Source organism: Psammomys obesus, unplaced genomic scaffold (genome assembly GCF_907164565.1).
Source record: "Psammomys obesus unplaced genomic scaffold, mPsaObe1.curated_primary_1811, whole genome shotgun sequence".
Classification (NCBI taxonomy): domain Eukaryota; kingdom Metazoa; phylum Chordata; class Mammalia; order Rodentia; family Muridae; genus Psammomys; species Psammomys obesus.
In genome coordinates, this window is record NW_026596443.1 from 926,827 (window position 1) to 953,827 (window position 27,001).

General features: G+C 49.9%; 1 protein-coding gene across 5 annotated transcripts in view; it reads right to left on the bottom strand.

Annotated features, from left to right (window-relative positions):
• The window catches only part of Nfasc (neurofascin), a 168,309-nt gene that overhangs the window by 20,455 nt on the left and 120,853 nt on the right, over nt 1–27,001 (bottom strand). For all 5 annotated transcript variants that reach the window (XM_055598206.1, XM_055598204.1, XM_055598205.1 and 2 more), the window contains 16 exons: nt 25,229–25,372; nt 24,459–24,570; nt 23,998–24,164; nt 23,473–23,620; nt 22,310–22,434; nt 21,350–21,394; nt 19,853–19,954; nt 19,396–19,593; nt 18,120–18,190; nt 16,474–16,696; nt 14,653–14,768; nt 12,305–12,509; nt 11,056–11,178; nt 9,847–10,020; nt 7,763–7,777; nt 2,719–2,943 (listed from right to left, as the gene is read on the bottom strand). In XM_055598206.1, coding sequence (XP_055454181.1) covers nt 2,719–2,943; nt 7,763–7,777; nt 9,847–10,020; nt 11,056–11,178; nt 12,305–12,509; nt 14,653–14,768; nt 16,474–16,696; nt 18,120–18,190; nt 19,396–19,593; nt 19,853–19,954; nt 21,350–21,394; nt 22,310–22,434; nt 23,473–23,620; nt 23,998–24,164; nt 24,459–24,570; nt 25,229–25,372 — 2,193 coding nt within the window. The remainder of the gene's footprint in view (nt 1–2,718; nt 2,944–7,762; nt 7,778–9,846; nt 10,021–11,055; nt 11,179–12,304; nt 12,510–14,652; nt 14,769–16,473; nt 16,697–18,119; nt 18,191–19,395; nt 19,594–19,852; nt 19,955–21,349; nt 21,395–22,309; nt 22,435–23,472; nt 23,621–23,997; nt 24,165–24,458; nt 24,571–25,228; nt 25,373–27,001) is intronic.

Here is a 27,001-nt window from a genome sequence, read left to right on the forward strand (position 1 = left end):
TGAAACCATACCGGTACACAGGAGAATGGCAGCAGCCTTCAAATGCAGGAGTCCCAGAAGTCCGATTAACCACATTTCCCAGCAAAGGTTTAGTAGCGAAGGACTAGCAAGGATGCTTGTAGTTCAAAGGCTTTACAAGCATGCTCCTGCATGTTTAATTAGAATGCACAGAGGCACTGTCACCAACTCACTTGTCAAACCTAAATGAATAGAGTATATTGACGGTGCATTTATTCATTATCTGTTTGACGTGTGACTGGGTCTGCAGGGCTGGGAAAGTGATAAAAGATTTCCCGATTTTCACTTCAAAGAAGTGTTTCTTCCTACTGCAACCCTGTCAGGTGTTGGTTGCCCCAGGTGAACACAATGTGTGTCAATGGAGGGGCCAAAAAGGAGGCTTCCCTGATGGCAGCACAGGCCTGCTGCCTGGGAGGGAGGAGACAGGCTTCCTTTCTTCTGCTTGTTTCATTTTGATCACACTGGCTGCTCTCATAATTTCCTCTTCCTGGAAGCCCAAGGCTCTCATAGTGGAAATGAAGGTGATTGGCCCTGATTTGGAGGTCTCTCTAGCTCCTTAGCTCAGGACCCTACAACAGCATTTGTATACAACAATTTGACCCCTAATGTAATATTGAGCTAAATCTGATGCCCTCAAAGGGAATGAAGATCAGGGTGCTTTTAGGAAAGGCCAAGCAGGGGCTGAAGAGATTGCTGTGTGAGTAAAACACTTGTATTAGCTTTGTCAAACTGAGTTAAGATCCCCCAAACCCCAAAAAAGCTGAATACAGAAACACAAGTGTCTGTTATTGCAGACCAGGAGATGGGAGGCTGAAGGAAGAATCATGTCACCTTGCAGGCCACTCTGTGCAGCAGCAAGGACAAGGGGCCCTGTCTCAGATGGAAAGCCAGCACTGACACTCATGGTTTTTCTCTGATCTTCATGTATGTACCTGTATTCACATGTGCTAACATGCACACAGTAACACACACACACACACACACACACACACACACACACACACACACGTCATACACACAGAGAAAAGAAAAACCTAAGCAATGGGTGAAACCAAGATGATTTTGAGGTGGGAACCATATAGAAGGGTCAGAATAATGACTGCTAAAGAACTGGGGTGTTCAAAGGGAGGGACCGAGAAAGTGGACTCTCAACAATGAAGTCAAAAGGAGGCCATGATTAGCACACATTGTTCCACTGGCTCCTAGCACATAAAAGCTAGGGGATAGCATCCAAATCTACACAAACGAAACCCGGAAGAAGAAAAAGTTATAAAACATTTCGTATTAAGATATAAGACAAGATGAAGATGAAATTTCATTAAAAAGATTCCTGGGAAACTGAGGAATTTAATGGCTGTCCCCATGCTCTCCATAAGACTGGGGCTGAGGCCAGGCCTTCGGCAGCTTAAGACATGGTCCACACTTGGGCTGTGAGTCATGAGGCCAGTCCTGTCTGGCATAAGAATGTTTCTAGGTCAGGAACTGCCAGGGAACAAGATTTGTTGTGTTTGAATTCTTGGCTCACTTCTGTGAATTCAAAGCACTTGAAGGATTCAAAGGCCTGCTCTGATGAAAAAGATGTCTCACTGTGCCCTAGAACACAGCAACCCCCAAGCTGCTGATAACAGCATTCCATTGTGTAGAAGGCCTCTCCTGGGCCGACTTTCCCCCTAAATTTCCTGTTTGCATTCCAGTATTGTGCCTCTAAAGCAAACCAGCATTTCCGAGTGCTGAGGAGCATGTCAGCTGTGAGTCACCTGTTCTGCCTATGGCTTGCTTGATACCACGTCCTTGAGCTAGAGCAGAGGCTGATGGGTGAGAGGATGACAGTGAGCCTGGGAAGCTGAAGGGACATGCCCAAGAAGCAGGGAAGGCTGGGTGCCGCTGGGAATGGGAGTACTCTGAGTACATCCTGGAAGTCTTTCTGGCCTCTAGGCCCAGGAAGTTTGAGAACCTGTACTCTATGATAATACAAGATTGATGCTTGGTATCCAGAAATGGTTGAATTCTCCAAGGATCTTTTCACGCTCACAGAGCAAGGCTGTGGAGTACAGGGGCCCTAAAGGCCATCCCTAGAACTCCTGTAGTTATTCCTCCAGGTATACATTTTAGGGGTGATGGAAGAGAAACGGAGCACTGTTGGGCATTGTGGCATGACTTAGTAACACCATTTCCTGCATGCTCTAACTTTTTAAAGGAAATACCTGCAAGGAGTCCTTGGGGACAGAGCTGCAAGGAAGGAGCTGGGGTTCCAGAGGCAGAGCTGCATGGCATGACAGCCATTCCCTGCTCCTCCTTCTAGCCACTGTCCCTAGAGGACAGACATGGTGTGGCTAACAGCTCTCTGGGACAGGCACACAGCCATTAGAACCTTCCCTTCTCACCACCTCCTCTCTTTCTGAGTGCCCATCCCTGGCTGATTACAAGGTATATGCTTGGGGGAGGGAGGTTCTCTTTGAGAAGCCTGGTACTCTGTGGGAGGATGGAGGGTTCTGACTAGCATGAGTACTGGCTGATGAATGACCACCCATGGATGTTCAGGGTGGGGATTCTGGGCCTAGTTTGCCAAGTAAAGCTTGGTGGGGCTGGTGTATAGCACACCAGAGCCCACCGCTCAGCCAGAGAAGCCTGGGTTCATCTAGAGAAGCTGAGTGGTGGGCTCCGGGGACACCTGAACAACATGAGCAATGCACACAGTACCGGTTTCTTGAATCTTAGTCCCAGTGCTGGTAGTGGGAGGGCTCTCCGTGGTGGTGGCGGCGGCAGTGGTTGTAGTTGTGGCGATGGTGGTGGCGATGGTGGTAGGTACGACAGTTGGGATGATAGGAACTGTTGTGGCTTCACTGGTGGCGGCAAGGGCAGTAGCCTCAGCACTGCTCACAAGGCCTGTGGTACCCACAGTAGTCGGGGGCAACGTGGGAGGAGCTAAGAGGGAAATGTGAAATAACCAAGTCTGGTTGGTCCGATAGTACCCTGCTAGCACATCCGGTCCCCACGTGCAAGGCAGGCAGCCCAGTGGGAAGATGGGCTCGGAAATCAGAAGCCTCCCCGAGCATCCTCATTGGTGCAGGAGGACCCCAGCAACTGATATACAGCCATGGGAGAGGAAGAGAATGAAGCTGATGTGTGTTTCATTTTCTTCTCATGGTCTGTGTGGCTTGAAGCACCCAGCATGCATCCAACCAGGGACCAGGATAGTGGCTGAAGGACGCACACATACTAAATCATTTGAACTCCAGGGATGGCAGAGTGTGGGCCACATATCACCTACAAAATCTCAGAAATACCAGGTGGGTCCAGGCCTGGAGCCTTGGCTCAGAGGAGTGGCGGGCAGGCAGCTGGGCTCTGCCCTCCAGGGATGCAGAGCAGCTTTTCACACCCAGCCCCTTGGTCCAAAGTCCCCCTTGTCATCTCTGTGGTCTCTGACTCCCTCCCCCTCTCCCTTCTTTCCCTACTGGCAGCTTTCCCAACCCCAGACCCAAACTTCTAGTCTTTCTGTCTAGGATACTTAGGGTGCTTGTAACCTAAGTCCTTCCTGTTCACATTAGAACCTAGAATGGATGGCAATGGCCTCTGATGGGCAACCTTAGTCTCCTAGCCACAGAGAGACACACAAATTGCAGGACAAAGGAGCTGAGTGCCAGGCTCCCTCTCTGTGGAAACCTTCATCTGGGGGCACAGCCAGGCTCTTCTCTGGGCTGACTTGCTCATACTCTACCTCCATCTAAAATGGACTTATCACATTGGTAGGCCCTGGGGCAGAGTCCACAATTGCGGCAACTTTTTCAGTGTTCTTCTTCTATAGAACAGGGACAGAAGCTAGCGAGGGTCTTCTTGTCCTTACTCTCTGGGTCAGTATTTGTTAAGACTGATAGTGTGAGGATGACCAGGTGAATCAGAGAGAGCAGAGCTGTCTCGTCACATCACTGCTAATGACCTGACCACTGTCTATCTTCTGGTGTTGGCAGTAGGCAAGGCCTGAGACATCAACAGTTACCCTAGCTTTTGAGGAATAGTGAGATCCTACTCTGTCTCAAATCTCCAGAAATCTTGAAAAATAGTATCTCCTGCATCTCCCATCTTCAAGGAAGAGGACAAAGTCAGGGATGGAGGCCAGATAACTTTCCCCAGGAGAATCAGGCTCCTGTGCTAAGCTTTTTCAATTAGAACCTGTCTTAGTTACTTCCCTGAGTAAGGGCACATTTCAAGATCCTTGAGCTTCCTTCCTTGTAAGAGCAGAGCTATTAACAGGCCCAAGTGTGGGGACTACAAGGCCACACTGAGAAGATGACTGTCCATTGTCTCAGAGAATTGGGAAAGTTCAAATTCAATAACTGTGTTCCCCAAACTTCAGTCAACTTTCAGGCAACAGGAAGGCACTGGGAGGACTAGGTAGGGTGGGGGAAGTGAGAGGGAGTAAAACCTCTCTCTCATTGTTTTTTCAAAGATATGTTCAGCCCAAGGTAGCCCTAGGTCAGAAAGTCAACTCAGTGCTCTGAACACTCTGCATGAAGTGACTGGCTTACCCTTCCCACCAACATTCCCACGGAAGCATGAATTCACAAGCTGAACAAGCAGAGAGACTGTGCGGCAAAGAGTTGTTGTCTCAGGGCAGGTTCTGTATCCATTATGAACCTGACCACAAGGGAGAGATGGAAGAGGTTTTGTACCTCTGGGCAAAACAGTTCTTACTTAGTTCTTTATGAATAATGTATTTTCTAGTACTTTCTGGCAGATGAAAGGTTCACAAGATCCTCTTTTCTGTGACTACTTAAAAGGTGTTATGAAAAAATACTCCTTGTAGCTTGAGTCACTACCCCAAGCACCATCATACCCAGGGACTTGGGCTTCCTTTCCCTCAGGTACATTGCTGTACATTTTCCAGGGCCCATGGTCCATCTTCTTCAAAGCTCTCCTATGACCACTGGTCCTTTAACATACAGGGACACACAGGGACACACACACACACACATCTCCCCTACTTGCTCTGAGCCACATGCTTTCTGGGAAGTCCAGCAAATGCCCTTGGGACAGAAATGCTAAGAGAGGTTAGAATAGCTTTCCAACTTTGTTCAGCAGCTTGAAGACAAGGGTGAAAAGTGACTATATAGCTGCTTCTAGCCCACATCCCCCCTCCTCTGACAGCCACTACCAAGTATAAATGAAGAAGTTCTTTGTGGTGATAGTTGCTGGGTTCTTACTCTTGGGCTCTGTGGCAAGGCTCAGGGTATAAGTGAGAAAGAAAAATGAGGAGAGAGGGCAGGAGCTACTGGAAACCCCCGGGGGTGTCTCCAATGAGCTTCCAAAAAGAATAGACCCTCTGAGGCCACAGCTGGTAAATCAATACGCCCTCGACCCACTCATCACTTTGTCTATTATCCCCAGGCTGGAGGGCCACAGGACGCAGGAGGGCAGAGGCCAAGAGAAAAGGCATCACAGCTGGAGAGAAAACCATCCAAAGCCTGGGACAGGTAGGTAGGAGGAGGATGAGCTTTTCACAAGGGTATGTATTGCTCAGGCCAGTCAGAGCATCTCAACCTGGAACTGAGTTGGGGAGAGAGTGGAAGATTGGTGAGCCCTGGGGCAGGGCTGGCATAAACAGAGGGACCACAGGCTAATCTCTAGCAGCAGTAGGAAGTATGAGTTTGGAAACAGCCCTGGCTGATACTGACTGGTGATCACAACTGGCTGGCAACTCAGAGAGAACAATGAGTGTCCAGTAATGAAGATGGTTTAGGGCAGCCTAGATCTGGAAGCCAGGAGTCTTTCAAAACAGGGTAGGCCAACCCTATCGACTTCCTCAGGCCCCAGGGAAGACACATCATTCAGGTCATGACATTTGGAGGAGCACGGTGTAGAAACGGACATGACACATCTTGCTCATTTTCTTGTCCTCCTAAACTGAGTTTCTATCAGCTACCCACCCAACATTTTCAGATCTGAACTGAGGCAAAGACAGCTTCCAGACATTCCAAGATGGAGTGTTGGGTCCAAGATTGTCCACATGGCGTAAAGACTACCCCAGCCAAGTCGCAGATTGTCAGGCAGATGGGCAGCAATCCTAGCAGACTGAAACTGCACGTGCATGAGGGGGGGATTATCTGGGCGATGTAAGGGTTGATCAATTTGAGGGGGAAGTGCCGAGGTTTGGTGAGAATGAGAAGGAAGAGGATGGAGGGCTGGATACTGCTCTACTGCTCCCACAGAAATGTTGTGTATGCAAAGCTAAGAACCTCTGACGTCACTGGCACGTCCCAGTTACCAAAAAGTACAATCTGCCCTTTCCAGTATGTCATGTGTGTTGGTGCCTGGGAAACACTTGATTGACTGCAGAGACCCTGGGCCCATTCTGCATGGCATGCTGAGTTTCTATCCTTGAAAATTGGGAGGAGGAAGTGGAGGAGGAGGAGTTGGACTGGCACTTCTCCTTGCAACTTCAGCTCACAGGAAGACTGCACAGACTGCCCTTGGAACACAGCACACTTCTTGCTCCTGGGTCTGGAGTGCCAGAATCAGGAAGGAGACAGGAAGACTCTTGGCCAGTGAGCTTTGAGCTGACTCACCCCAAGTACCTGCTGTCGCAGTTGTGGACACATGAAGCGGGAGGATGGGACGGCCCTCCCTCTGGAAAGGCAAGAATTGTTTGTTCCTGAACAACTCCTGTGTCTCACATTCTGGAAGAGGGCTTTAGAGCTTGTGGGGAGCACTGGCCTGGCTGGCTGGCCGGCCTGGTTACTGGGCAGGAGGAAGTGGGCTGAGGTAGGGAAGCATGGTGGTTTTTTGCAGGCAGATCTAGCTGGCAAAACATGAAAACACGAGGAGGGTATGCAACAGAAGCAGAATCGAATTAGGAAGGAGTGGGTGGAAACAAATGGGCATAGGTAGGAAGAAAACCAAATGGACTAGTAATGCAGAGCGAGCTCTGATTTCTGTCTGGTTCTTGAGTCTCTCAACTAAAGCTGTGTCTTTTCAAAGCTTGTTTTTTGATGCAGGCTTTCATGTGCCCTGGCTTCCCACCTTTGTAATGCCCGGGACATTCTGTCCTCATCTCCTAACATGGGAATATTCAAGCTCAGAGGACCAAGAAAGGAACCCCTGGCATCCCTGGCCTATGGCAGAACCAATGAAGGACTGAAGGGGCAAGCTGTTGGCAGGTTGGCTTTTAACGCAGACCCACCTTCCCAGCTCCTGACCCTAAAGGAGAAGGTCTATCTCCGCACCAAATACTGAGGAGCTGAGTTTCTAGGGATCAAGAAGACCATTAATTCCTGACACGCAGTGAGACGCCAGGCCCTGGAGCCCCGGTCTTACTCACAGACATGCTTAATCTCACTGACTGGAACATATGCTAGCTGGTGGAATGGTGCTGGGTTCCCCCATGCAGCATGCAAGGCAGGCATGCACAGTGTTCTCACCCTTTCAGGGGATTGTGGCATCACCAGGGATAGGAGACAGCTGTTCCCTCTAAAGCACACCTTCTAGAGCCATCTCTATGATCAGAGATGTCAGGTCTAGCAAGGCTCAGGTGGCCATGATAGGAAATCTCTCAGCTTCGGAGGGATCAACATGTGAGACCCCTTCCAAGCCAGCTTTTTAGTAGTGGAGAGGACCCTTCTCCACTGAAAGGGTGAGCCTGGAGCATGCTTTCAGCCTGAATCACTTTCTCTTGCTGGGCTCTGGCCAGCATGGGCTCCATCTGCACTGCCCCGTGCCATGCCCATTACCTCTGTTGATGGTACAATACCTGCAGTTGGAGTGGCTTCAGACACAGCACCCAAGGTGGCCAGAAAGAGAGAGAGGGAGAGAGAGGATGAGAGGGAAGAGAAAACAGTATAGGTGAAATCACAGAAGAAAGAAAAGGTCTGGCTCAAACCTGACGGCTGTGGTATGGCCAGGTGTTAGCTGCAGTCCCGAGGACGCTAAGTGGTGTTCATTGAGTCATGCTCAACACCCCCTGGTTCAGGCAGGTTCCTTTTATTCCATCTGGGGCTTAGAGACCTTTCTAGCACATTATGTTCCTACCCATATTCAAGGACTGGCAGTGTGAGAGGTGGCTGCAGGCACAGTTCAGGCAAAATGCAATACCCCAGCTCTTTCTCCAAGGGTGTGTCCTGCCCTGGCTGGGTTGGTGACCCTCTAAAATTCCAGGAATTGAGGGTGTAGGTGCCGGAGCAGCCAATTCTAGGCAAAAAGATAGCCCCTGCACCTTAATAGCAAGACACTGGGTAGTAGTGGGTAAGGGAACAGCCCCTTCTCATTCTTTCAAAGTATGATGCACCTGACCTGGTTTTCTCTGCCTCAGTTTCCCCCATTAATTGTAATTCATAAAAATAAGAACATAAATATGACCGAGAGCTCTAGAAAAAAACAAATCCAAAACCATCTCTGTTCTCTTGTCCTCTGGAGTTGCAGGATTTCCCTCATCATGGTCAGTAAAGTTGGGCAAAGGGGCTTTGTCTGCTATCCTGTGTTGGGGCAGAGAGGCTTTCTGCATGCCTCTAGAACTATGGAGAGAGAGGGAGTACCATAGCCTGGCTGTCTCTAGTAACAGATCCCACCAGATACTTACCCAAAGTCCATCAGCCCTAATCAACTTCCTGAGTGTTCAAAGGCTGGGAGAGGACACCTGAATTGGGAGCTTGAATTTCTGATCTAGAAGACCAGAAAGGGACACAGGGGACCGACAGTCCTCCAGCTTCTGCCTAGGTGCTGGTCTCCTGGCTAGAGGAGTACAGAGTTGCGGCTACAGTTGTACAAGAGGAATGGACCAAGGCAGCAGGGCCTGGCAGCCCCCTTAGGAAGCACAGTGCTGTCCTGGAACCAGGGGTGAGAACACTCAAAACACCCCATCCGATCAGGACCAGAGCACAGGACCTGAGCCTCCTGGGAGGCAAGTACTAGCCACGATCATGTGGTCTGTTCATATCACCTTTTTTTTTTGGGGGGGGTCTCCCCTTACATATAGAATCCTCTAAATTTCCTGCCCACTCCAGCCACCTTCATACAAGCAGACATTCTTGTAGCTGTCTCTAGACATTGTAAACTTCATATTATCTTTGTCTCTTGCTTCTGGTCAAGTGTATGGCATGATAAATGTTGGGGGGTGTTCAAGAAGTGACTGTTGCATAGACCACTGTACCTCTAGAGAAGCAGAGGTGTTTTACAGGGCTCTGCCAGTATTGAAGCTTCTGCAATCTTGCATCTCTGGCAAGCAAATGAGCCAAGAGCTCCCTCTAGTGTACACTCAAGTCAGGCGTAGCTCTGGAGAGGGATCTTAGTGGTTGGGACACGCCATGCATGCATGTCACTTCACTTGCTCTTTGTGAAGCTGGCTTGGCAAAGGATTGTTCCCAGCCCCCACTTCTCTGTAACTAGACACCTCATCTTATTCAGGCTGCAAGGGAGAACATATTTCCTGCTTTACTCTTGGTCCAGGCAAGCACCACACTATGCCCTATCTCCTTAGTCCTATATGCTCTTGGCAAAAGACAGGATGTTCCAGGACTCTCAGTAACATTCTTGTCTCCACCAGTAGATGAGCAGTTTTGACTCTTCAGAGTTCATCAGAATGGTTATTTCTCATGTTTCCTCTAATCTCTCAACTCCCATGCCCTTCCTTATTCTCTCACAAGTACAGATGGTTGGTGGCAAGCAGCCTGCATGTCTAAAGTGATGCCTTTCCCACATACCGTGCAGCGGTGGATATGAGGATTTGTGGGCCTCAATTCTTTCCCACCCTGGAAGGCCAAGCCCAGCGTCTGGTGTGTTTTTCTAGATGTCCAGATTGGCTAGACCCTTTTACTCCAAGGACTGCCGCCATGGACCTACCTTCATTTGGAGGTGCTGGGGACTCCTCTGTGGCTGCTTCTCCTGAGCCCACTTGCGTCCTGGCACTGAGGGAGAAGCGGTAACGCGACACAGGGTCTGCTCTCTGCACTGTGAACTTGGTCTGATTGGGAGAGAAGTTTTCCACCATCTGCTTTCCCAGTTTGGTTCCATTAACTGGGGAGAGAGGTGAGTGGGGGATTAAGAGCCTGCACGGGTTATAGAAGCTGTGGTTTGGACAGCTTCTGGAGTTTCTGGAAGAGGAATGGGGCTCCTGCCTAGCAATATTCAAGACTTGGTTTAAAGCCAGGGCATTGGACACAGACTCCCTCCCACTGGGAGTACTGGGGTATGTCTGTTGTGCCTCAGGGTTCACACTAGTCATTGAGCCCCCTGTCTCTACTTTTCAGAAAGTCCTGTAGTCAATTCTGAAAGATCAGCTTAGACTTTCCAAGTCCCCCAACTAGGCCAAATCTTTGGAATTCTTTTCTTACGTTCAAACAGAACTGGGGAAATTCCCCAGGATTTTGTTTGCTCTTGTCTTATTTGTAAAAGGCCTCCTTCTTTAATATGTGAGTGGAAGGTTCAGGTCCAGAAATAGATTCAGAACAGCTTGGAGGGCACAACAGCAATATGTCACCTGGCCCTCTGAACTTCCCAGCGAGGGGCAGCACTGTCTACACTAGAGGCCTTAACATTTTTGAAGTGTGATGACATTCCCATTTTCACCTGGTAATACTGAGCTCTTGTGGCAAAGAGCTTATGGCCCTGATTCAAATCATTCCACAGTAGCTAGATTGCTATACGAACAGCTACTTTAACAAATGATGCCTGCTTAGTGTCTCCTGAGCATCCCTGAAATGCCTGTCCACACACAGTTTGCCCATCAGATAGAAGTGCCTATGGGGGAGGAGCTTTTCTTGCTTAGACTTGTAGGTGTTGGAGACTACAAGCTTCCGTAGGGCTGGAATTGTCTCCCTCATTAGACCTGAGTACCCTTCATCCACTTCCTACAAATGGAGCTGTATAGGAAGAGCAGGGATTGGGTCTTGCCTGCCCCCTTTAATTATGGGGAACTTTCCTGAGCACTCTTATTCCTATGCAATGCCTTCTGCACCCAGAGGCTTCCAATCTCCATTCCTCAAGAAAATAATGAAGAAGGGTTTGGGATCATATTTGATCTAAAAGCAAAAGCAAAAAAGCAGAACATACAGGCCACATATTTGAGGGTGTATCCAATCAGGATTCCATTGGGGTGCTCTGGGTGATCCCATTCCAGGTTGATGGTCTCCAGGTTGGGCTGTCGGACTCTGAAACGCCTGGGGGCACTGGGTACTTGGGGAAGGAGGAGGGAACCAGGAGATGAGGGCAGGGAGGAAGAGGAGAACACAGAAAACAAAGCACAGGCATGAAGGCATGACCTCAGGTATCCCTGCGCTGGACCACTGCTGACCAGGTCCTAGATCCTTGAGGGCAGAGCCTGCTGCCTGTCTGGCACCCACTTTCATCTGGTAGGAAGCCAAGCAGGCCCAGATACTGCTGCTGAAGTAGGGGAAGAAGTCAAGTGAGTTTTCTTTTAGCAATTACCCTGGACTTGGCACAAATTAGGCGGCTTCAAATTAGGCTGCAAACACACCTCCAAACTACAGAGCCACTCCCAGGCAGGGGACCAATCATGACTGTCTTGTGGCAAGGGTGCAGTTCCCGGTCCCCAGCCAAGGGCTCTCAGCACTGGGGTGCAGCAGCAGGACCCCAGGTTCTGAGCTGAGAATCTGGGTTCTATTGGGGAAGAGAAAGACTCAGGGCAGAGTGCCTGGAAAGGGGTGGGAGTGATAGGGAGAGGCAGATGATGGGGACCAAACTGAGGAAGGAGGGAGAGACAGGGGTAAAGAAAACGAGAGGAGGACAAAGGAGAAGGAAAAGGAGGAAGAGAAGAAAAAAATGGGAAACAGTTAAGGAGAGAGGGAGGGAGAAACAGAGATGGCAAAGTTCATGCCAAGTGGACAAAAGAGCCTATGGGGAGCCAGTGCGAGAATAGAACTTTGTAGGTGTCTGGACACCAGGGTTAGATCAAACCACAAACCCTCAGAAGGGTGGGGCGACATGTGGCAGTACTCTGTACACACAGGCCAACTTTCCATGAGTGTTTCTTGATGCTGAGGGAGGCTTGTGCAGGTCTTGGTGTGCTGATAAGCAGGACATCGAAGTGGCCAGATTCATGTGTGGCCTTCGCCTCAGACGAGGTGCTGGGGTCAGTCTCATAGCCTGTGTCTGGAATGCCATGGGCACAATGCACAGATCTCTTGATAAACAAGTTTCTGTAAGGATGGATCACCTTGGTGATGGTCATCAGCTTGCTGAGGCCACCCTGGCTGTCCATGCCAAGCCATGCTGGAGCTGCTCCAGGTTCACCGGTGGCACCACCCTTGTTCTACCCCACCTTGAAATGCTGCAGACCTACCTCCTTCTGGGGTGGTGAATTCCTTGGTTTCACTTCGAGGCCCATCACCTCTCCCATTGACCACAACCATCTCCAGCTTGTAGTTACTGTAGGGGAACAGGCGAGCCACCACGCCCCGGGTGCGGTCACCAGGGAAGCTGGCCTGCTGTCTCTTCTGAGACACCCACAGGTTCTTCAGCAAACTGCTTTCCCTCCAGTAGTAAGCCTTTGAGACAGAGGCAGGTTGGTGAGGGGCCAGGCAGCAAGGCCAGGTTAGTGGTTAGTGGTGGTAGTGACTGGTCCTCCCTTTGCCTGCTCCCAGTCTCAAATGACCTCATCCACCCCATACAGGATGGTGGGACAGCCTTAGGGTCCTCATTCATCAGCCATTCACAAATAGAATAATGCTGAACATGAAACAGGGTTGTGGTTTTCACTCATTTTTGGAGGCACAACACATCTTTGGAGAATATGTCCAAGCTGAGTGACACGATGCAGAGGGAAAGTCGGTGCCAGAACCTCCGTGCGAACAGGAGTCCTGGGTGCTCAAAGACCACCTCCCTCTCAATTGGACTAGTACAGTTTAAGGGGGCAGCAGGTGGGTACAGGAGGAGCAGGTGATCCCCAACAGTCGGAGCATGAGCAAGGGCTGACTTAATTCTCTGAAGCCAATGGATTTCTTTATGTAGTGTTGAAGATCTTTAAGATGGCAGAGACATGTCCAAGTCAGTGGGGGTACAGGGCTGCATGGTAGCAGAGCTTGGATGGGAAGGATGGTCTTGGAGGTGGTAGAGGTGAAGGGTAGAGTGAAGGTCTTATTAGCAGTGGAAAGAAGCCACAGGACAACTTGTCACAGCAGTGTCACCAGCAAACTGCTGAGGAAATCCAGGCTTACGGAGACTGGTAAGTACTTCAGAAAGAAAAATCTCCAGGCCAGCAGATTAAGGGTTAAAAGTTAACTGTTGGGGAGGAGCTAGGTCAGGTGCACCTGGCCTTCATTTCTTTAGTTCACTGCCAAGTTCATTTCCTAAGAAGGACTTACCCCCTTCTGTCTGTCCCCAGCTGTCCATCAGCTAACTCTTGATGATTTCAGAAGTCATAGACCCAGTAGTAGCCCAAGGCTATGTTACCCTCACTGCCTAGCCAACTGAAATGAAAGCACTCTCCTGAAGGAAAGTCCTGTGCCCCCTTTGCCCCACCTCAGCCCGGCCCCTGGGGACAGATGACTTGGCAGAAACTGCTCCCAGGCTGAAAGCACAAGAGGCAGGGGGTCCTTCAGAATCTGTGTTGGGTGGCAGAGTTGCCTGAGGCAACAGGCAGGCAGCTTACATTCCTTCAGTGGCTTTGCTCATTAGTGCGGCTTTCTGCGACCAGGCTGGGGAAGCAAACAGCTTGGCAGAGGCCTCTGAGAGAAAGGGTGTAGCTCAGGGTGCGTCAGTGGTGCACATGAAGATACACATACCTGTTCACACATGTATATGTGCTCTGCAGGTCCAGCTCAAACCTAGTGCCCTCCTAAGGATTTCTTGCTGAGCTGGGCCGTTCATATACTGTGTGTGGTCCTATAGACATGAGTTGTGTGATGTTCCTGTCAGCAAGGGACCACATATAATAGGACATTGGTCCCATATGATTCTTTCACCTAGTGATGGCTGTAGCCATCATTATGTCATATCACGTGACAAGTGTTGGTGGTGCTGGTACTGTGTAAACAGTCTACTGGATTGGCAGTCACAATCGTAGCAATACAACTGTACTTCTTGGTAATGATCATCACTGGGTTTCTGGTTTACACATTTCTTCTACTATCCTCTGCTTCGTATTTACTTTATACTCCCATTCTGCTTTTGCAGTGCTGGGGATTGAACTCAGGTTCATGAATGTCAGGCAAGCACTCTAGACTGAGCTTGCACAGGGCTTACTTTATCATTTTTATCCTATTTAGAAAATGCAGCTTACTGAAAGACAGTTTTCAGTATTACACCAGCAACAGCCTCATATATATGCTTGCTGTGTGTGTTGACTTCAGTGAGCAGCCGAGCTGAGGAATTGGCTTTTACTGATTAGGTTTATCTCAGTATGCACCACGACGCTAGCACAACGACAAAATTGGCTAATGATGCATTTCTCAGAACATATTCCTGTTGCTAAGTGATACATGAACATATGTATAATAGACACAAATATATGCATGCATGTATATGTTTCCCGCGTGGTAATTTTGAATCCCAGAAATCATCCTGAATTAACTTTAGATCCCATAAGTATTCCTAGGATCCCTTCCAGATGCCCTCCACACCGCAGCTGCTACCCCTTGCCCTGGTTAGTGAGCGGGTGGGTTAGATGGGGCTGGGTGCTGGCCTCCTCACTCGATATTCTCTGAGCTGGCCCTGGACCGTGTCAGAGTAGACTCGGTTCCACTGAAGGCTGATGGCTGTGCTGTTCATGACTCGTATTTTAACTTCAGTGGGAGCAGCCCTGGGATCTGCAAGATGTGGGAACAGAGAGCTGATTATACAGGCAAGGTTGGGTGTTGGATTCTAGGATCTCCTATGATGTAGTCTGACAGCCCACACCTCTACTCTACTGTATACGGGGTATTCCAGACAGCAGTGAAGTCTCAGGACAAAATAGTAACAGGTGTTCAGGGCAATTACTTGTGGCATTCAAGTGCAAGGACCATCTGCCTTCCTTTTCATTCTCTACCTGTTCCCACCTCTGTGGCCACAGAGGCTGTTCCTGGACCTTGCCAGCTAGTACCTTTTCCTCAGGCTTCTTGAGGAGTTTGGTCAATGGGAGGTGCCAAGATGAGGTAGGAGTAAAAGGAGAGTGGACCTTGCTTCCCCTGGCTTCCTCTGCTGGGCTGCTGATGGGCCCAGCAGAGGACAGATGCTCCTCTGTCCATCGCCACAGTTCCTAGGGTAATGCTCACAAGCGGTAGTGACTCCACCAAAGGATGAGCCTCTTTGAGGCTCAAAGAGAAATCACAGGCTCCTGCCAGCCTCCAGGAGGCTTAATACTCTTTATTTGTTATCAATAATCAATTCTGAGTGTGCCAACAGAAATGTTAGCTACAAACAGGAGATGCCTCTAGGAACGTGGCTCTTTGACCTCTGCTATGTGACTTGCAAAGCTGCTGCAATGATGCACAGGGCCCAGGGTGGACACATACAGTGGAAACTATGGGGCTATTGGGGAAGCCTGGAATCACACTCACTGACTGACTGCCTCTACTAGACTGTTAGAGAGAAGTGTCCTCCACCATAGAGTGGCACAGGCGAGGCCCCTCTGCTCATTTCCAGTGAGCCCAATCCATGAGTGCTTCTGGGACTTGGCCCTCACTGCTTCCCTCCTCACCGTCATGGGACCTTATTTGGAGCCCAGTCTTGCCTATTGTGTCGGCTCCTACTATGATCTGCCCTCCTCCCTTCTTTCTGCTCCCCCTCGCCACCAATTCCTTCATGTCTTCTTGGGTCAGACACAAACCCAACTGTCAAGTCTGGTTGGCTCTACCAATGGTCTGCTTTGCCCAGAAGCTGTGGGACTGGCGCTGATGCATTAGGCACAGAGGCCATGCACACACTTTCACATACAGCTCTAGAATATTGAGAGTCAACCTGCTAAAAACATCCCATTTCAGGTTCAATTCCAAGGGCTGGAAGCAGTGTTGGAATGCTGGCAGAGAGTGGGTCAGGAAGACTCAAGTTGGTGCTCTGTAGACTTTAATGCCTACGGCTCCCTGCCTGGCAAGTCTAGCCTGTGCCCTGCTTTCTTGGAGCATCTAAATAGCTCTTTTGAACAGTAGTCCTAAAGTCTTTCTTGGTACTAGAAAGGCTTGGTAGTAAAGCAACTTGTCTGGGGCCATGGGGACCTGGGGACCCAGGTTTTATTTTCAAGCACAACATTTGCTGTTGTAGAATCCTGGAAAGGGCTGTCTCTAGGCTCTCAGTTTTTACAGCTGTAAAGTTCCAGTCTGGGGTGTGTGCTGGGCTAAGAGGGATGTGTTCAAAAGATAAGTCTCCTCTGTTGTTACCAGGTGCTTCATGGTCTAGGCCATGGTAGGGTAGCCCTATCTCCTGGGAACTGGTTGTGTTCTCATGACATAGCCTGAGTGTCTCAGCCCACTAGAGTGGCCATGTATAGCTTGGCAGTGAGGGTCCTTCTGGGGAGGAGGGGGGGCCAATACTCACAATCTTCTCCCGAGTACCCAATGATGGTGTCGGGCTCGGGACCCTTCCCAAAGTCATTTTCAGCCTGGACTCGGATCTCATAGGGTACGTAGACAGGGGTCTGCCCCACCACATAGCGAGAGCCCCACACCGTGACATTGTTCCAAGTCTCTCGGGTCTCTCTCCGCCGCCACTTGACAATGTAGCGCAGGTTGGGGCCAAAGGCAGAGGTAGCATTCATGGGCTGTGCAGGGAGAGACAGACAGGCAGGCAGACAGGGTGGACCAGGTGTTGGTAAAGCCACCTACAGCTTGCCCTCTCCATCTGGGCTAACACTCTATCTGGGCATGCCTGCTAGTGGCCACTCTTTTGCAGGGCAGGAGAGGCTACACTGCCTCTGCTGAGCCCCTGAACTGCCTAAAGTCATAGGAACTCTGCAGCATCCAGATTCCCTCTGACAAAGCTTTACCACAGAATTACTTTGAGTGCAAGCACCACCCACACTGCAGGTACATAGGGAGCCAAAGACTGATAACCATGATCTGCAGAGTCACAGAGGATTCTGACCAAACTACCCTCCTACTGACGAGCTCTGACTTCAGTTCTACTAAATCCGCCTGTCCATCTTGTCCTTCTCCACACATCAGAGCTCAGATGACTAGAACCCATTCATCCTACAGGTCTGGTTCAGGAATCAGGCTCCTAAAGCTTGACACACAGAGCCATACACCCAGATGACCAGAATTCAGGTTCAGCCCAAAGCTGTTGGTCATGACGTTGGAGGTCCAGGCTTCAGACTGACATGGCTGACAGTGACTCTGAGAAGCGCCACACCTCTTTGTCCCTTACTCATGACAGAGACTCAGCCCCACTTCAGTATCTGCATTTTCAGCTTTTGGTCTTGGGAGTGGTTTAGAAAAGGCCATTTCAAAAATAGACGTCCCAGTTTTAGTTTGGAAGGTGCAGACAGGGAGCTAGGTTGAAGAGAGGGGTTGGCAGAGCTAGCCAGAAGGAAACCTTCCTGTTCATTTAGCCCATGCTGTAGAAAGGACCTGGACCTTGTAATGGCGCCAGTGCTTCCAACAGCAAACGGTACAGAGCCAGCATGCATCAAGCTCGGTGCTGGTGCTTGCATTTCTTTCTTTCTTAAAGCCCACATCTCTTCTTCAAAACCAAACCATTTTAATTTGGTGGCTTTCTCGATGAATCTTGCTAGACTGGCAGCCTGTGGAATTTGGTGACCTCTGCTCCCATATCTGTTCTGAACTCCTGCTCCTAGACACTTTTGCTTGATTTCCGAAAGCTCAACTCCGAGACTAGCTTGGCTCTCAGAGGACAGTGGCCCCAATCAGTTAGAGCAGTGGTTCTCAACCTGAGGATGACAAACCCTTGGGGAGAGAGGCATTGAACATCTCTTTCACAGGGGTTGCCTATCAGATATTTATGTTACGATTCATAACAGTAGCAAAAGTACATTATGAGGTAGCAATGAAAATGAGTTTTTTTGTTCGGGGGTCACCACAACCTGAGGAAGGTACTACTAGGTCGTGGCATTAGGGAGGTTGAGAATCGCTGAGTTAGACAGTCTGAGCCATCCTACGGCACTAGGGGAGTAAGGAGTAGGGGCTCCCTGCTGCTAGGTGAGTGGCGGGGGTAGGTACTCTTACTGTCCATGTGATCTCCATATTGTTCTTCCTTGTCCCTTCTCCCTTCACATCGCTGGGATTCGATTCAGGAGCTGGAACACAAACAGATAAAGCTGAAATTCACCCTGAGCCTGCCCAGGGCATGAGGTGTGCCCTCCCACCTAACTGACCCCTTCTGTAACTCCTACTCCTCTCAGTTCCTAACTCTTTTTTTCTTCCATGAGTGATACACCTCCCTAAGACTTAAAACTCCCAAAATAGACCCAGTTTCTTTTCAACGTAATCCTTTACCAGATAGCACTTATCATGAAGCTTTCCACATCGCAGGTGGCATTGCTCTAACTCCATGTGCTGTTCCCTTCACAGATCAACCCTGAGTGTGTTTTGTGACATGCTGGCTTATTCTGGCATTTAATGTCTTGGGGCAAGCATTTCTACCTCTATGAGCTGGTGTGATCTCATGAATTTAACCATTCTCCTAGTGTATTAAATCTGACATAACACCAGATTATATACATATATCTTAAGTATGTCTCTGCCCCAGCTCTGCCCCTTTAAGCAGATAATACTGAATCATTAACAATAATAAAAATGACAGTTAAGATTTATTATGTATTTGTTATGTGACAGGCATCACAGTAAGTGCCTGGTACATATTTTCTTTCCTTTCCTTTCCTGTGCATCTCTGTGTGCGCACGTGGGGAGGTCAGGGGTCAATACTGATGTCTTCCCCAGTCACTCCCTACCTTATTTTCTGAGACAGGGTCTCTCACTGTACCTGGAACAGTGGCTCAGCTACAGTGGCCAAGCAGCAGACCCCAGAGAGTCCCCTCCCCTCCCCCAGTCTCCACCTCACTAGTGTTGGGGTTACAGGTGAGTGCCACCACGTCCACCTTTCACAAGGGGGTTGAACTCAGATCCTCAGGTGGCACAGCAGACATTTTACTAACTGAACTGCCTTCCTGGCCCCAAGACACATTTTCTTCTCTATCACATTTATTGTTTGTTTGTTTAGTGTGTGCATGTGTGAGAGTCAGTCATCTCCTTCAACCCATTGGGTACCAGGGATCGGACCCAGGTCATCAGACTTGGCAGCTAGTGCCTCTACCCACTCAGCTATCTCTCCAGCTATTTAAAGTGAGAGTCCTCACCGCAGACCTGAGAGGTATGTGTTGTTATCACTCTGTTTCATAGGTGAGGAAGCCAGGCTTTGGGAAGGCAAGTAACTTGCCTAAGTACCCATGGCTGGGGTGGGGAGTCAGTGAGAACTCAGGGAGCCGGGAGCTCAGGTACTCACGCGCTCCACTGGTCCGGTAGCGCTCAGATGGAAGGCTGGGGTGGCTGCTCCCAACCTCGTTGACAGCGATGACTCGGAATTGGTAGTTGACATATGGGGACAGATGGAGGATGGCTGAGTTGACGCTGCCTGGGAACTTGGAGTGGTCATGCCAGACCCCTGGTTGGAACTGGTCCTCTTCAAACTGGATGACGTAGTCTGAGTGGACAAGGAGGACAGAGCTGTTTTGGGAGTCACAAAATCCTGCTTTAGAAGCGCATCCTTCATGGCTTCCGTTTATCTTTCTCATCTCCCTAGGATAGACAGGGGCACACCAAGAAGCCTTCCCAAGTCACAGGAGGGAGCTAAGGTCTCCTTGCATGTGTATGAGGCAGAGGTGGAAGCAGACACTAGTGGGCCCTGGTCCCCTGCTGTTACATTACCAGCTCTGGCTTGAGAGCACAGGCCCTGGGCTGACCTGTGATGGGGCTGTTGTTATCGTCGCCTGGGATCCAGGTCAGCCTCACACTCCTCTCGGCCAGGTCAGTGAGCTCCAAGTCCCTGGGTCGGTCTGGCCTCCCTGGCAGCAGAGGAAAAAAGACATCACTCTGAGCTCCCGAGTGATAGCCAGGCCCTCTCCTTGGGGTAGTAATAGTCCCGGATAGGTCCCTGAGGGTCTCAGGTCTCTAATGCCAACAGATGGAACCTCAGCCTATTTGGAGGGCCAGTGCAGAGACCACCCCTTCCCCCGAGTAGACAAAGGAGAAGCAAGAATATAAAAGAATATGAATCAAGGAAGTAAGGACCAGGCAGGGCAGATTCAGGGCAGGGCAGAGCAATTTGTCCTGTTTTCTTGGATCTTTTAGAAAACACACACTGGGGAAAGGCTGCTGCCTTTGTGAGAGAGGCTGGTGGTAAATTTAAAGTATAGGGTTTTCTGGTCTCATTTTTCATGATGTCCATTTGTTTTTCTGAATGCCAGGACTCTCAGGACTGCAGCTCAGGGGAGCTCTACAATGCTAGCAGGGCAGATAGACGAGGAAAGTGGGGAGGGTACAGAGAAAGGTCAGGCCCACCCGGAACGCTTAGTCTGGACTAAGTGAGGGCGTAGAGCAGAGGGAGCCAGAGGAGTAATGCGAACATCATTTTTGGTGGGGAGGGGTTGTTCCAGTGTGTATCGACATTATCCTGGCTTTGGAAGAGAATGATCCAGCTATAGAATGGAGGCAAATTTCCTCCACATTTTACCTCCCTGAACTGGCTATTTCTACAGACCTAGAACACTGTTTCTCAAGCTGTGGGTCGCAATTCCTTTGAGGAGTTGAATGACCCTTTCACAGTGGTAGCCTAAGACTACCAGAAAACACAGATATTTATATTATGATTCATAAAATAAGTAAAATTAGAGTTTAGTTATGAATTAGTAATAAAAATAATTTTATGGTTTGGGGTCACCACAACATGAAGAATTGTATTAGAGGATCTCGGCATTAGGAAGGTTGAGAACCGCCAGCCTAGATAGTGAGTCATTTAAGTTCACATTGTGTGTGAGTGTGTGTGTGTGTGTGTGTCCGTCCTCATGAGGGTTGGAGCAGTATATAAATGAATAGCAGTAGATGTGTGGCAGTCTGAATTGATGAGCCTCTGGGGAATAATCTGCAGAAGCTTTCCTGAGTGGGCGTAGGCACATGAGGTGTAGCTAGGGGCCGACAGCAGGCACTTTAAGGCAGAGATAAGTATGGTGAAAGGAAAGGAGATAAATGGTTGTCCAGACTTGAATCCAACCTGTAGAAGGAGCCTTTGGCAGGGTTGTGACATGGGTCATGGAGACAGGTGACGGTGGGTGCCTGAGGGTCATGGGTCACATGTGAGACATGTGATGTGTTGTCTACCCGCTTGTAATGTGCAGTCTTCTGAGCACAGTCTTCCTCAATTCCACCCCTGGGCACCAGAGTCCCTGATTAGTACAAATTACCTTTGGGTAGGGCAGCCAAACGGTTAGTTGGAGTGGCCTGATCAGCTGCAAAGGTAAGATGGGTTATCCAGGTTAGCAGGTTATCAGGGCTAAAGGGTCCTAGAAGGATGCAGATGGGTAGCCAAGGCTTTTGTAGCTGTTTGGGCAATCCCACCTCCCAGGTGACTTCTCGTGTTTCTCCCATGGGCTAGAGTGGAGTGGGCCCACTGTGGCCAGCAAGTACAACCTCCACTGCAGGAATCCAGAGAGGGATTGGGACAAAGGTGAGAGCTGAGGACCTGTTCCACTGGGAGGGGAGCCACCTTCCCTCCTGTTTAGACTGGTTTGGTATTTGCAGTCCAGCTTGGACAGGAAGGGATGACATCATCTTATTCAATGTATGGTAGTGTGAAATGCCACCAAAACCAGGGAGCAGTGTAGGAGGGGAATGAAGCTGGAGGAGATGTGTGCACATACCACACACACCCTACTCTCTCTGCTACACTTCCACATACACTACACACACACACACACACACACACACACACACAATACAGCCCCCTCACATACACACGCCACACTAGCCCCCACTCCATCCCACACACACACCACTTAAACATACCACACACACACACATACACACTCTACACCACACACAATTCATCATCATCATCTTGGTCTAGCAATGTTGCAGGGTGACTTTAGTCAGCTTGGTGGTGGTGGCTGTAAGAGAGCAGAAGAGGCAGAAGTCACTCCACTTCCTGCCATTCCACACCCTCAGCTGGAATTGGGAAGTCAAGGACCTCACTCGGGAGACAGGACTGTTCTCCTCAGTGGATTTGAAAGTGGCAGCTCCTAATCCAGAGAACTGAAGAGCGCTGACTAAGCATTGCCCCAGAGACCACCCAGTGCTCACGGCTGCTCTGGCTGCTGGCAAGCAGGGGAAGGGTTTTTAGTGCTCCTGTGAGCAGCAGCTGTTACCTAGGACAGTGAGGTAGGCCTTGGCTAGGTCCTGGTCCAGCTCGGTGCTGGCCATGCACGTGTAACTGCCTTGGTCCCGCTCTGCCACGCCAAAGATGGTCAAGGAGTCATCTTCCTTCTTCATCCTGCAAGGTGCCAGGCTGAGGTTGGCAGGAGGGTGGCTCCCATACTGGGCATAGCTGATACCTTCTTCCCACAAAGGGGTAGTGAGAAGGAAGCTAAAGGAGGTGGCAGGGCCAGGTGAGAGCATGGTGTGAGGTACCATCGCAACACTGACTAGATGCAGGAGAAAAGAGAGTGGATTGGATGCTCCTCAACATCCAATCTGTACCCATTTCTGAGTCTTCCTTGTGCTGTATACACGTCCAAATAAGGTACCATTACACTGACAACCCAAGACAGGCTGGTGTCTCTCCTCTTCCCCTACATGTTTTGTCCTGTGTACCAGTTTCAAGTGCTCTGTCCCTGTGCTCCTATGGCTTGTTCCCACCAGGAACAGGGAGGGGGCATCCTAGAGCAATACAGGATTGTTTTAAAGCTTTCAGAACAAATGGGTGCTGGATGCCCTGGCACACAGGCAGGGTGCAGCCTTTCATGAAGCTGGGTGAGACTGGGAATGGATGGTACCTTACTGCGTAGAAGAGAGACAGTAAAGAGCCTGGGAACAGGAGGCTGGTATCAGTGGTTTTCAATCCCGACTGCACATTACAAAACACCCAGGGTCCTTTAAACACCATCAGTGCCTGAGTCCTCACACCAATAAAATCAGAACTGGGGTGCAGGAGGTGCAGATGGGGGCACTGTCAAAGCATCCAGAGGATCTAGGATCCGGGCATTGCACTGATGAAGTAGAAGAAGCCAGACATGCCCTCTAGTGGTGAGCAGGGGCACTACAAGCAGAACTGAGAATTGGAGCATAGATATGAAAAGAAGATGTAAAAGGGAGGAAGAAAAGTGAGAGAAAGGGTGAGGAAGAAAGAAGGTGGGAGAGAAGAGGTGAGAGAGAGAGCAACAGGTAGCTGATGATAAGAGAAAAGGGTTGCCCCTGAGGAAAAGGTCACCAAGGCCATCACCACTCCTAGTGGCTCCTAGTGACATGGGTGACACTGAAAGCAAAACGTTCCCTTAGATGTGAGTAAGGAGTCAAGATGGAGGGCAGAAACCTGTTTCCAATGTAGAGTGGTTCATCGTCCTTCAGCCAGGAGACAGTGAGCTTCAAGGAGGGGTCATGCTTCACTCGGCACTCCAACTGCACTGTGGTGCCCCTCTTGGCCACCTGGTCCTCGGGCATTCTGTAAATCCTCGTGGGGTCTATGAAGAAGACAACTGGAAAGCTGACCACTGATCTCTTCTCTGCCCACCAGCCCCAGTGTGGACATGTAGTGTGACATGCCTGACCCTAACATGTCCAAGCTGTAAGACATGGTGGGGAGTTTCTGTGTGTAGGGTAATCAAAACCCCCAAATAGTTCTCTGGCTCAGAAATCCATGATGTGAGTGGTAGTGGCGGTGGTGGTGGGGAGCTAGGTGAGCCTCTGGATCAGGTTGGGAAGCCACTCTTGGGTCAACTGCAGTCACTGATCAGACCTTAGGCAGGGGTATTTCCAAAAGCACTTGCACCTATGGATACCTGTGAGCATGGTTTTAATTGCCCTGCCTGAATTCCCACTAGTGAACCCCCTTGCTTACCTTTGACCTCCAGGCGGACTTGATTTTCAGCTTTGCCCAGGATGTTGGTGGCCACACATGTGTAGATGCCTTGGTCCTCTTTGCGAATCATCTTGATTTCTAGACTGCCATTTTCGTAGACGTGGTAGTTACCACCATCCAGGTTGCTTCCTTGCCCATTCTTAAACCTCACAACAGAGCAGCAAACACAGCACACTGAGAAAGGACTGGTCTGAGGGAGCCAGGGGGCAGCAGAGGCCATGGTGGGCTTGTGGGGGAGTCCTGCATCTTGCAGGCTCTGCCTATAACCACTAGCTGGCTCTGGAGAGACTCACGCCCCCTCTGAACAACATGGGGGTTCACCCAGATGGCCAGCTTTGGCTGTTTAAGGATCCCAGGTCTTGCTGGTTCCACCTACAGGGCAGAAGGGAAGCAAGAAGACAGACAAACCTGCTGGGGAAACCTGTTCTCCTGGGACTTACCATCGGAGTGTTGGAATGGGAGACCCAAAGAATGGACAGTCCAGTCGTGTCCGGTTGTAAAGGATCACCCTGATGAGCTGGTTCCGGGGAGACAGCATCCGCGGGGGCACATCTGAAAGCCCAGACGGCCACTTTGCCGATATGCTGTGGCGAACAACCCTTCCCCTCCTTCCTTGCTCTTAGTATGGCATGCCTTCCTCTTACAGCAGCTTCCCAGACACCTGGACACCCTTCCTTTCTCCATCCCTTTCCTTTACAAGCCTTGTCTAAGGGAAACCTATCCAACCTACAGCCTCTCGGGCCCAGGTGCCCCAGAAGCATCGGAAATGCTGCCCCAAATATTTGTAGACCACAGTCATGTTACAACGTCAAAGGACGACATCCTTGCTGTTTGGGTGAGGGAGGAGTGCATTCATCTATCTGTCTGTCCCACATCTGCCCCACATCCAAACTAGCTTTTTCAAAGGGATTCCACAAATTATCCCATGGCTTCTGGAGTTGATCCTCCACAACCCTGAGACATGCTCTATCTGCCAGTTCCCACTCCCTCTCCTTGTTCTGGAGTGCAGCAGCCAGCCTTCGAAGCACTCCCTACCCAGCTTCTCTGATGGAATGAGCTCTAGGGTCATCTGGCTCAGTGGAGTGCAAGTCCTCCATTCATGCTCCACACGTCCCCAAGCCTGCCCAGCACTCCCAGGCTACAGAGAAGAAAATGTACCCTGTGGCATCACTACACTCCAGGAGACCCCACTGTCAGAAGGTATGCTCACCCAACACACTGACGAAGGCATTGGCCAGCAGGTAGCCATGTTCATTGGATGTGTTGCACTGGTACACTGCCCTGCTGCTGATCTGAGTGTCCCGGAAGATGATGGTGTCTCCAGCCACCTCGCGGTTGGGGTTGGGTGGTGCCGCTACAGGTAAGAAAGATTTCCCATAAGAAACTGGGCAGCATAAAGGGCATGCAGGGCTCTCTGGACAGGGCCCAGATATGCTGTGGAAGAGGCAGCTGGGTAGACCCACGTAGACCCAGCTTCCAGACTCAGCACTGCCAAAGCACATGACCTGGGCCCTGAGAGAGTTTGTTTCTCAGTCTATCATCTGGTGGGAATCTGAATCTTTGCTTTATCCAGGCAATAGCTAGGCAACTACAGGCAATAGCTGTGGTTGAAGATAAGAACTATGGAAACAGACTAACTTTGTAAATAAGAATCTGAGTATATCTCCAGCCAGCACTGTGAACAATGTCTGCTTCAGTTTCTGGTCTGTGGAGTTTTGTGAAGATCCTGTAAAGTGATTAGTGGAAGGCCCAGCAGGACTGTATTGTGTTTACTCGATTTATTTAGTTAATTAACTTCCTGAGACATGGCCTTGTTAAGTAGCTCTTGCTGACCTTGAACTCACCTGTAGCCTAGGCTAGCCTTAAACTCATGGCAATTCTCCTGCTTTAGTGCTAATCATTGGGATTGCAGGAACGTGTCTGACATTCACTCATTACAATTTTAATCCAATGTAGCTTGACATGAATATAGCAGCATCCAAATGCCCCAAACCCATTGTCTTCCCATCCTCTGGGCAGAACACTCTCATATACAAAGCTGCCCACCTGCCAGAGCTTCATGCCATCTGAGTCTTCATGCTTGCAAAATTCTTCCTAAGAAAAGTAGCCTATGTACAGAGAGGCCATTCTTGTCTATTGTTCTTCTGTATTGCTGGCTTCGGGGAGCTATAGACCCTGTGCATATGTCACTCTGGGACTTGGGACAAATCAAGCAATATGTCCCTCTTGAGGGAGCATCATTTCCATCAGATTGAGGGGAGGGGATGATGAGGAGTTATGAAACAAAAGCTTTCCAGAAATGTAAAGAATAGCAACTTTTCTTGTTTGTAACCACTGGAAATATCTGGGCTTGGCAGCAAATACTTCGGCTTGCTGAAGCTGAGGCTGAGGCTGAGGCTGTGGGCTCACTGGGATTGCTCAGACCTACAAAGGAACAGAAGTCTGGCCTGACGGCGCCACTCAACAGATGAGAATCTGGGGACTCAGCAGAAGGTAAATAAAGGCACAGTCAGTGTCTTATCATTTTTTTTTTTTTTTCTGAGTACTCTGGGACCTACTCAGCAAAAAGCCACTACGGAAGTGGCGCCACCAACCCTCCTTGCCTGGCCAATTTCATGAACCCAATTTCCCTGCCAGTCACTTCTCTTGGGCACTTCCTGCAGAGGCTGACAGATGACTGCAGGATCAAGGCTCAGCTGCCAGCCCTGGGCTGTATCTACAGGACAGTGCTTTGAAGTGTCCCATCACTGCCTGCTTCCCACAAAGTCTATAAAGACAGAGGAGTGTGGACCACAGGCTGGGGCTACATCTCTGCTCGTAGTGGGGTAATAAGACTTCCTGCGGATAGCTACAGATTCAGTTTTAGCTGGTGCAAGCCCTCTCCAGTCCAATGCAGTCCACAGTTCCCCCGCTTACCAGCCCTGTGGCCCTCTGCAATTCAGAGCCTTGACTGCTCACCTGCTGTGTTTGAGAGGCTGCAAAC